The sequence below is a fragment of the Mustelus asterias genome, unplaced genomic scaffold, assembly GCF_964213995.1.
Source record: "Mustelus asterias unplaced genomic scaffold, sMusAst1.hap1.1 HAP1_SCAFFOLD_92, whole genome shotgun sequence".
Taxonomy (NCBI): Eukaryota; Metazoa; Chordata; class Chondrichthyes; order Carcharhiniformes; family Triakidae; genus Mustelus; species Mustelus asterias.
In genome coordinates, this window is record NW_027590141.1 from 186,069 (window position 1) to 197,840 (window position 11,772).

The 11,772-nt window shown below is 45.9% G+C and overlaps 1 protein-coding gene across 1 annotated transcript in view; it reads right to left on the minus strand.

Annotated features, from left to right (window-relative positions):
- The window catches only part of LOC144484079 (uncharacterized), a 192,129-nt gene that overhangs the window by 41,379 nt on the left and 138,978 nt on the right, over nt 1–11,772 (minus strand). Inside the window, exon 6 of the mRNA XM_078202613.1 lies at nt 5,398–5,985. Within this exon, the coding sequence (XP_078058739.1) occupies nt 5,398–5,985 (588 nt within the window). The remainder of the gene's footprint in view (nt 1–5,397; nt 5,986–11,772) is intronic.

Here is an 11,772-nt window from a genome sequence, read left to right on the forward strand (position 1 = left end):
CACCAGGCCACCCTAACAAGTATTGTTATGTTTTTTCTATTCTGTTGGCCTCAGAAGGCAATATCTTATAATTCCCACACATTTTAACCATTCTTTATATCTTTATAATTCTAAACGTCATAAACGTTTGTGTTCAAATTTACATTTCCAGCCTAACATCTGTATTAATGAATCATTTATTCTTTAATTGTCTCTCAATTCAGGCTGTCCATTTAACTAATCTCCTGCTTTACAATTGTGGGAACTTCAGTCCACAAATAAGGTAGTAGAATGCATTGTTAAAAGCAGGATGTTCTTTATATAAATAAATAACAAACTTTAAAAAACAGTGGCAAACAAAAGGAAACAGGAGCATTGGAACCAGCCTGGACTTACAGACTGAAACCCCGCCCAAAGCCCAGACGTGCTCAGAAGGGAGAGAGGTTGAGAAGAACACTCTGTAACACTTCTCCTCCCCTTAACTTTCAATCCCCCATCAGGACAGAAATACAACAAAGTAATGTCTTTCACAATACGGAAGTCTGTCAGGAGCTTTGTGGTTGCATTGCGACCTGTACAATACCACTGGTAAATCTTGTAATGGTGGATCTGGAATGGGAGATGAAGAGGTAGTTTGAGAATCTGTACATGAACATTCCTCTTCCACTCCCACAGCAGAGTCAACTGGCAAAGCTGGAAACACAGGAACCACTTCCTGGTGAACATCCACAGCAGCATGACCCTCTGCCATGTTCTCAGTAATGGTTGCTGACTCTGAAACTGTTCCTGACTCAGGGTCACACCGCAAGTGAATATGGTCTTGGTGTCTGCGAACAACTCTTCCATTTTACAGTCTCACCACCCAAGATACTGGACCACTTTGGTTTAAAAGTATTCCCGGTAACCACCTTTGGTTACTCCCAAAGTTTCTGATGTAAACCTGATCACCCGGTTTGAACTGCCTCTCTTTGGCGCGGTAGTCATGTCCCTCCTTCTGCTTCTCTTGTCTCCTGCTCACTTTTGCTCTGTGATCTGGATGAAGCAGATCCAGATGAGACTTCAACCTTCTACCTAAAAATTCCACAGGAGAGAGTCCGGTTGTGGATTGTGGTGTGATGCGAAACTGGAACAAAAATCTTGAGAGCTTGTTCTTAAAGTATCGCCTGCCATTCTCTTCAATCCCTCCTTCAAAGTTTGAACAGCTCTTTCTGTGAGACCATTTGTACAGTAAGTAGTTTAACAACACCAGGTTAAAGTCCAGCAGGTTTATTTGTTAGCAAATGCCACGAGCTAACAAATGCATTTGCTAACAAATAAACCTGTTGGACTTTAACCTGGTGTTGTTAAACTTCTTACTGTGTTTACCCCAACGCCGGCATCTCCACATCATGAAGACCATTTGTAGCCAGATGAAACGATGCAGTACACACATGGCGTAGACCATTCCTTTACAGGAATTCCTGAAACACCTCACTTGTAAACAGAGTGTTGTTATCGGAAACAAGCCAATCTGGTAACCCAGGGCTTGTGAAAATTTGTCAGAGCTTCTCTATTGTCACAGGAGCTGGAATATTACTCATGATCTGTGCTTCCAACCATTTTGAATGCACCATTTACAACGACCAAACACATGTGATTCATGAAAGGCCCCCCAAAGGCCACATTTAGTCTGGACCACGGCCTATCAGGCCACTCCCAAGGATGAAGTGGTAACGTACCCAGTGTGTTGTGCCTGATTCAATTGACAAACAGTTTATTGAGTTACGCCGGTGGGGAGAAGCCACAGGGGCTGACCATGTGTAACTCCACCCAACAAAGAATATCATCAATTCTTATCCAGTTACTCAGCCCATCCCGGCTGGACACAATCCAATCAGAATGGTTATAGATTACATACATTATAGGTTCAATAAAATTAGTATCTGGGCATTATGGGGCTTTGTGATCATCTCATGGACAGGTGCCCCCATCATGATGCTTTCCAGACCCCCCCTTCGGGGGGGGGTCTTTCTTGGGTTTTCTTTGTACATAGACTCCCTTAGTTAGAAATGGGGTGGATTAAAAGTTCTCAAATGGACGCAGCATCCTTCCTTTGTTTTAATCGAATGACCACATGGTCTGGGAATCATTTCTATTTCATGCTCTCTCTTTTTAAACTCTTTTCTTCAGTCTCCAATTCCAGAATTTTCCTTTTCATTGTGTTATTTGCGTCAGGAATAAATCTATGGACCTGACAGGAAGTTTAACCCAAGATCAATCCAACACAGGATTGGTCAGAATCATTTCACGTGTCAAATTTTAAATAACCATTACAAATTAAAACTCTCATTCTCACATGGGTGAATTGCATCCGGATTAAAATTCCCACATGTTGAGTAAAATATCCTGGAATCCTGTCTCTGGCCAGTAAATATGGCTCCAGGTTCATAACTTCTGAACAAAAAAAGTTTGATTGATCACACTTCCTTTTTTAAAAATCTGTTTGATTTAAATACCAGACAGAAAACCTCAAAGCTTGAAGCATTCATCCCACAAATATCATCCACACACAAACAGAGAAACTTAGCATGTGCTTTACAACAACAATAACCAAAATTAATTACTGAAGTGTTCTTGTGATTCTGTTTTTAAACTTCCAAAAATGCCTTTAATTAAAGACTCAAGGTGAGGTTAATTCCCCAGAAAGATAAACCTTAACAAATGTAGCCCAAAACAATGATAAAACATATCTACAAACATCCACAGAAAACAAACAAAACACACAGATTCTCACAGCTCGTAAATTTCAAACAATGAATCTTCAGCATTCTCTCTCGCAGCTGTAGCTTCTTAAAGCGACAGAGCACTACAAGCTCACAACTCCTTGATTAAAATAAGATACAAGATCCTTCATTATAATTGAACCTTTTTAAAGCCAACCGACAAGGACTGATTTTAGAGGCAACATCTTTGTTGATTTAAAATCCCAAACACGTTATAGCCAAACACCGGCAAAATCTTTGTTCTTTATCTGGGGATAAAATTCTCAGTTATTCCAAATTTCTCCAGGCGATGCTTAATATTTCCGCATTTAACTTATTCCCAGAAATCCTCAGTTATAAACTAAAATAGACACGTGTTTCCGGGCAGTCACAGGAATGTGGTCAAGATAGTCCAGTCCCACAATGCCTCACATTCAATCTGCAGTCCTTCAATTATAACAGAATATGTGGCTGTATGTAGCTGCCTCGGCCATGGTCAACCCCAACACTGCCTTCCTGAACTGCTGCAATGCCTGAGGTGTAAGTACACCCACAGTGCTGTTAGGGAGCGATTTCCAGCTACACATTCCAGACTTTCACTAGCCTGCAGGTGGATATCAGATTGATATATTCCATTCAACCACACCCAAGGTGAGTTATTCCAATTCCGTTATTGTCCAGGACAATATATTCACAATATCTTTAAAACAGAAATTAAACATTCCCATTTGATTTCAGGTATTAACATATTCTGTTAGTTTGTTCTTTATTGTCAATGTCAGACTGGGGTTGTTTTCCTTGGAGCAAAGGAGGTTGAGGGGAGATTTGATAGAGGTGGACAAGATTCTGACAGGTTTAGATAAGGTGGACAAAGAAAAGCTGTTCCCAATAGCTGAAGGGACAAGACGAGGGGGACACAGATTTCTTGTTTTGGGTCAGAGATGCAAGAGGGGGAGTGGGGGGGGGGGGGGAGGGGGGGGTGGAGGGGGGGAGTGGGGGGCGGGGGGGCAATGTGAGGAAGAATATTCTGATGCAGTGAATGGTAATGACCTGAAACTCACTGCCTACGAGGGTGGAGGAAGTGGAGACAATAAACAATTACAAAGGAAATTGGATGGGCATTTGGGATGTTCCAAACAGAACGAAGAACAAAGAAAATTACAGCACAGAAACAAGCCCTTTGGCCCTCCAAGCCTGCAGCAACCATTCTGCCCGTCTGAACTAAAACCCCCTACCTTTCCGGGGACCATATCCCTCTATTCCTATGCTATTCATATATTTGTCAAGACACATCTTAAAGTCACTATCGTATCTGCTTCCACTACCTTCCCCGGCAATGAGTTCCAGGCACCCACCACCCTCTGTGTAAAAAACCTGCCTTGTACATCTCCTTTAAACCTTGCCCCTCGCACCTTAAACCTGTGTCCCCTAGTAACTGACTCTTCCACCCTGGGAAAAAGCTTCTGAATATCCACTCTGTCTTGTAGACTTCTATCAGGTCTCCCCTCAACCTCCGTCATTCCAGTGAGAACAAACCAAGTTCCTCCAACCTCTCCTCATAGCTAATGCCCTCCACACCAGGCAACATCCTGATAAATATTTTCCGTACCCTCTCCAAAGCCTCCACATCCTTCTGGTAGTGTGGTGACCAGAACTGAACACTAGATTCCAAGTGCGGTCTAACTAAGTTTCTATAAAGCTGCAACATGACTTACCAATTTTTAAACTCAATGCCCCGGCCGATAAAGGCAAGCATGCCGTATGCCTTCTTGACTATCTTCTCCACCTGCGTTGCCACTTTCAATGACCTGTGTACCTGGACACCCAGATCCCTCTGCCTATGAATACTCTTAAGGGTTCTGCCATTTGCTGTATATTTCCCACCTGTATTTGACCTTCCAAAATTCATTACCTCACATTTGTCCGGATTAAACTTCATCTGCCATCTCTCTGCCCAAGTCTCCAACTGATCTATATCCTGCTGTATCCTCTGCCGGTCCCCATTGCTATCCGCAATTCTACCAACCTTTGTGTCGTCCACAAACTTACCAATCAAACCAGTTACATTTTCCTCCAAATCATTTATATATATTACAAACAGCAAAAGTCCCAGCACTGATCCCTGAGGAACGTCACTTGTCACAGCCCTCCATTCAGAAATGTACCTTTGCACTGCCAACCTCTGTTTTCTTCTGACTAAATATCTCTGAACTTCCTAACACCCTGTCACTCTGTGATCCTTGTGACATTTGAAACCAGGTATTCACAAAAAGACTGAAAAAGCATCAGCCCACTGGAGGCTGAGACTGGCCAGTCCAGCAGAAAGAAACCCTCTGACCCTTCCCATTGACCAACTGTGAGAATGAACAAAATGCAGTCCTGGATGGAATTGAGAGCAGAAACAATAACAGCAGAATCCAACTCCTGTCATCACTCATGAACTTGCTGATGTCTCAGCAGCCGGGATGAAACTCTGAATCCCTTCCCACACACAGAGCCGGTGAACGGCCTCTCCCCAGTGTGAACTCGCTGGTGTGCCTGCAGGTGGAATAACCGAGTGAATCCCTTCCCACACTGAGAGCAGGTGAATGGCCTCTCCCCAGTGTGAACTTGCTGGTGTCTCTGCAGGTGGGATAACTGAGTGAATCCCTTCCCACACTGAGAGCAGGTGAATGGCCTCTCCCCAGTGTGAAGTCGCTGGTGAGCCCGCAAATTGGATAACTGAGTGAATCCCTTCCCACACTGAGAGCAGGTGAATGGTCTCTCCCCAGTGTGAACTCGCTGGTGTGCCTGCAGGTGGGATGACTGAGTGAATCCCTTCCCACACTGAGAGCAGGTGAAGGGCCTCTCCCCAGTGTGAACTCGCTGGTGTGCCCACAGCTCGGATGACTGGGTGAATCCCTTTCCACACTGAGAGCAGGTGAATGGCCTCTCCCCAGTGTGAAGTCGCTGGTGAGCCCGCAAATTGGATAACTGAGTGAATCCCTTCCCACACTGAGAGCAGGTGAAGGGCCTTTCCCCAGTGTGAACTCGCTGGTGTGTCCGCAGGGTGGATAAACAAGTGAATCCCTCCCCACACTGAGAGCAGGTGAATGGCCTCTCCCCAGTGTGAACTCGCTCGTGTGTCCGCAGGGTAGATAACTGAATGAATCCCTTCCCACACTGAGAGCAAGTGAATGGCCTCACCCCAGTGTGAACTCGCTGGTGTGTCTGCAGGTGGGATGACTGCGTGAATCCCTTCCCACATTCAGAGCAGGTGAATGGCCTCTCCCCAGTGTGAACTCGCTCGTGTGTCCGCAGGCTGGATAACTGAATGAATCCCTTCTCACACTGAGAGCAGGTGAATGGTCTCTCCCCAGTGTGGCTGCGCCGATGAACTTCCAGCAGGGATGGGTATCTGTATCCCTTCCCACAGTCCACACATTTCCACGGTTTCTCCATGATGCAGGTGTCCTTGCCTCTCTCTTGGGTGGACAATTAGTTGAAACTTCGTCCACACACAGAACAAGATTACAGTCTCCACCCGCTGTGAATGGTGTGATATTTATTCAGACTGTGTAACTGGTTAAAGCTCTTTAGTCAGTGCATTGGAACACACTCACTCGAGTGTAGCAGTGTGTTGATGCTTTTCCACTCACACTGACATTTCAAATCTTTTCAAATCGACAGACTGAACAATCATTTCTCCTTCTGGATTCAAAGTCCGATGATATTGAGGTCCCAAGGAATAAGACTCTGTCAGATCGAGACGTGACGTTTGAGATTTCAGCCTGTGATTCCTCTTTCAATATCCTGTAAAATGAGTTTCCAAAAGTCATCAGTGTCAGTACAGGATAGAAATTCAGAACAGACAATTTCTATCGAACATTCTTTCCTCTCTCATTCCCCAGAAGCTGTAAATCTCCATTCCACACACTCTCTCCCCATTCTCAGCAGGTCTGGCAGCATCTGTATGGAGAGAAAAGAACTGATGTTTCAGAGCTTTGACAAAGGGTCATCGAGACAAGAAACATCAGCTCTTTTCTCTCCTTACAGATGCTGCCAGACCTGCTGAGATTTTCCAGCATTTTCTCTCTTGGTTTCAGATTCCAGCATCCGCAGTAATTTGCTTTTATAAGGCTGCAGATACCACCTCCCAAGTAACATGCGTGTGCCCAAGACATCACCACTTGTTTCCCTTATTTCTTTAGCACCCATGGTGCTCTCCGTAGTAAACACAGAGGAGAAGTATTCATTAAAAATCTCACCCATCTCCTGTGGCTCCACACACAGATGGCCATACTGATTTTTAAGGGGATCTATTCTCTCTCTGGCCACCCTTTTACTCTTAATATAGTGATAGAACCTCTTGGAATTTTCTTTAATCTTACCTGCCAGATCCATATCATACCCTCTTTTTGTCCTTCTCATTTCCCTCTTCAGTATTTTCTTACACTTTTTATAGTCAGAGTGATTCACTTGTCCCCGATTGCCTAAACCCAATGTATGCTTCCTTCTTTTACCTGACCAGAGCCTCAATGTCCCTTGTCTGCCAGAGATCCCTAAATTTACCAGTCTTTCCCTGCATCTTAACAGGAATATACTGCCCCTGGACTCTTGATATCACACTTTTAAAACCTCCCATTTGCCAGTCATTCCTTTCCCTTCAAACAAACTCACGTAATCGACATCTGCTAGATCCTGCCTAATGCCCACAAAAGTGGCCCTGCTCCAGTTTAGGGCCTTGACCTGTGGACCTGTCCTATTTTTTTCCAGAACTATTTTGAAACTATTGGTGCTCCCAATAGTGCTCCCTGACTGACACTTCAGTCACTTGCTCCACCTCATTTCTTAACTGTCTAATAGAAAGTGAGTCCAGGAATTGATGATGAAAAATAAGGAGCTGGGAGATGAATTGAACAAGTATTTTGCCTCGGTGTTCACAATAGAGGATACAGTTAAAACTCAGAAACAGCTGGAAATCAGAAAACAGAAGTGTGGGATGAACTCTGAAAAAGGACAATTCCCAGGGAAGTGGTCCTCAGCAAACTGTTGGAGCTGTGGGCTGATGAGTCCTCGGGTCCTGCTGGGCTTCATTCTCGGGTCTTGACAGAATGAGATAGTTGATGTGTTGTTCAATTTTCTATAATTCCTCATCGGGAATTGGATAAAGGGAAACCGGTGGATGCGTTGTACTTAGATTTCCAGAAGACATTTGATGAGGTGCCGCATCAAAGGTTATTGCAGCAAATAAAAATTCATGCTGCGGGGATGACATATTGGCGTGGATAGAAGATTGGCTAACAGCAAACAGTGGGCAGAAATGGATCATTTTCTGGTTGAAGAGAGAGAGAAACCTGGGCCAACCTTTCCAGAGTCTGCACGCTCCCTGGATTCACTTCCTTTGCCTTCAGTTGCTGCAAGTCCCCAATTTCCCCCAGAATGAGAAAAGAAATGGAAAGGATGAGAAAAGAAAGTGTTTTACTCACAGATGTTGGAGACAGGGGGAAGTTTGAGTCTGTCTGAAGATCAATCTTCATTCACACAAAGCCCACGCTCTGATTGGCTGGAAGACCAGAGTCCTCCCAGTCCTTCAACTCTTCCCATTGGTCAACACCTCAGCATGAAGATCAGAGGGTGGGTTCTCCCCCGCACATGTGCAGCTTCCCCTCTCCCTCGCACATTTGCAGTCCCAGGCGGGGGGGGGGGCGGGGGGGCGGGGTGCGATCACCGAGCGGCTTCTCGCTCTGGCCGGAGCCGGCAGCCAGTTGTCTGGAAACCGTGGCTGGAAGAGGTGTAGGGGGAGGGGAACAATGGGTGGGGGCGGGGCTCCCGGGTCCGCGCGCCCGGGCCTGCGCAATGGAACCCGGAGATGTCACCCGGAGCAGAGAGATTTCTATTGGCTGATTCAGGCAGGGCTCTATCGTGACGTCACAATGCAGAAGTTGTCCAATGAGCTTCAGAGTGAAACTTCCTCCTCTGGGCAACATCTGGGAGGAAATCAATGTTTCCCCCTTTCCATTTCTTTCCTCATTCTGGGGGAAATTGGGGACTTGCAGCAACTGAAGGGAATGAAGTGAATTCGGTCTGTATATTCCACACATTTTTACTCCAGTAATGTAGACATTTATCTGTCTGGCAGCCTGCATGGAAATCTCCAGCTCTCTCTGTGTCCAGGACAGGAAGCAGTGAGCATGGATCTGTCAATCAGCCTCAATCAGCACCTTCAGGAGAATTGGGATGGTGAATATTAGATACAGCAGAGTGAGAATGGAGGGAGAGTGTGTGGGATGGAGATTTACAGCTTTGAGGAATGAGAGAGAAAAGAATGTTCCATAGAAATTAGAATTGTCTGTTCTGAATTTCTATCCTGTGCTGACACTGATGACTTTTGTAAATTCCTTTTGCAGGATATCAGAAAATTTAAAGACGAATATGAAACCAAACTTCACATCAAAATCTAACATAGTCACTCAGTTCATTGGGATCTGAATATCATCGACTTTTGAATCTAGAATGGAAATGTTTCTCTGCTCTGTCTGCTTCGGGAGATTTTAAACAGTGTGACTGGAAAAGCACCGAGACACACACACTGAAACATGCACACACCCGAGTGACTGTGGAAAGAACTTTAACCAGTTAAACAGCCTGAAAATACATTGCAGCAGAGAGACCGCACCCATGTTATGTTGTAACTGAACTGATTGTCAAGCCTGGAGAGTCGCAAGGACACCCGCACCATGGAGAAATTGTGTAAATGTGGGGACTGTGGGAAAGGATTCAGGTTCCCATCTGCACTGGAAACTCATCGGCGCAGTCACACTGGAGAGAGACCATTCACCTGCTGTGTGTGTGGGAAGGGATTCACTCAGTTATCCCATTTACAAACACACCAGGGAGTTCACACTGGGGAGAGACCGTTCACCTGCTCTGTGTGTGGGAAAGGATTCTCTCGGTTAAACAATCTGCTAACCCACCAGCGCATTCACACCGGGGAGAGGCCGTTCACCTGCTCTGTGTGTGGGAAAGAGTTCACTCGGTTGAACAATCTGTTGACACACCAATGGGTTCACACAGAGAGAGACCGTACACCTGCTCTGTGTGTGGGAAGGGATTCACTCAGTTGCCCAACCTGTTGAGCCACAAGGTCACTCACACCCAGGAGAGACCCTTTAAATGCTCTGACTGTGGGAGTGGCTTCAAAAGCTCTCGGGAACTGATGGTCCACCAACCCATTCACACTGACGAGAGACCGTTTAGCTGCTCTCACTGCTCAAAGAGGTTTAGGAGGTCATCCACATGGCGGAGACACCAGCGGGTTCACACCAGGGAGAGACGGTTCACCTGCTCTGTGTGTGGGAAGGGATTCAATCGGTCATCCAACCTGCAGAGACACCAACAAGTTCACAAGTGATTGCAGGGGTTGGATTCTTTCTCTCTCAATCTTTCTCTTCCCCCCCCCCTGCTCTTTCCCAGCCCCCCGCCCCCACTCTTCCCCCCCCTGCTCTTCCCCCCCCTGTTCTTCCCCCCCCCCGCTCTTCCCCCCCCCGCGCCCCCCTGCTCTTCCCCCCCCCCCGCCCCCCTGCTCTTCCCCCCCCCCCCCCGCCCCCCTGCTCTTTCCCCCCACCTGCAGGGTGGATGAATCTCTGACTCCCTTCCCACACTGTGAGCAGGTGACTAGCCTCTCCTCAGTGTGAATTCGCTGGTGTCTCAGCAGATTCGATGAATGATTGGTTCCCTTCCCACAAGTGGAGCATATGAACGGTCTCTCCCCGGTGTGACTGCGTCGATGAGATTCCACCCCAGATGGGGCTCTGAATCCCTTCCCACAGTCTCCACATTTCCATGGTTTCTCCATGGTGTCTGAGTCCTTGTGTCTCTCCACAATCAGTGCACTGGAACACTCTGATACGGGTGTGAGAATCTCAGTGCTTTTCCAGTCAAAACCTCTCCTTCCAATATACACTGAAAGCAGTTTACAAAAATCATCACTGTCAGCACATGGTAGAAATTCAAAACAGACAATTGTAGTTTCTATGGAACATTCTTTAAATCTCCACCCACGCCCCTCACACATACACTCTCTCTCTCTCATTCCATTTAGCATTCTGCAGCATGGTGACACAGTGGTTAGCACTGCTGCCTCACAGTGCCAGGGACCCGGGCTCGATTTCCGGCTTGGGTCACTGTGTGTGGAGTTTGCACGTTCTCCCCGTGTCTGCATGAGTTTCCTCCCTCATTCTGAAAGACGTGCTGGTTCGGTGCATCGACCCGGACAGGTGCCGGAGTGTGACAACTAGGGGAATTTCACACTAACTTCATTGCAGTGTTAATATAAGCCTTACTTGTGACTATTAAATAAACCTTAAACTTTAATATACACTACCCAATTCTCCTGAAGGTGCTAATTAATGCTGATCGACACTCACCATTTCATGTTCCTGACAGATCGTAAGAAATAGTTAGAAATTCAGCCCACCAAGCTGTTCAATTGAATTCTTTTTATTCATTTATGGGACATGGGTTGCTGGCTGGCCAGCATTTATTACCCATCCCTCGTTGCCATTGGAGGGCAGTTGAGAGTCAACCACATTGTTGTGGCTTTGGAGTCACATGTTGGCCAGGCCAAGTGTGAGGTATTGCACTTTGGAAGGACAAACCAAGGTAGAACATACAAGGTAAATGGTCGGCACTGAAGAGTGCAGTAGAACAGAGGGATCTGGGAATACAGATACATAATTTCCTAAAAGTGGCGTCACAGGTAAATAGGGTCATAAAGAGTGCTTTTGGTACATTGGCCTTTATAAATCAAAGTATCGAGTATGAGAGTTGGAGTGTTATGGTGAGGTTGTATAAGACATTGGTGAGGCCGAATTTAGAGTATTGTGTGCAGTTTTGGTCACCTAATTACAGGAAGGATATTAATAAAGTTGAAAGAGTGCAGAGAAGGTTTACAAGGATGTTGCCGGGACTTGAGAAACTGAGTTACAGAGAAAAGTTGAATAGGTTAGGACTTTATTCCCTGGAGCGTAGAAGAATGAGAGGAGATTTGATAGAGGTGTATAAGATTTTG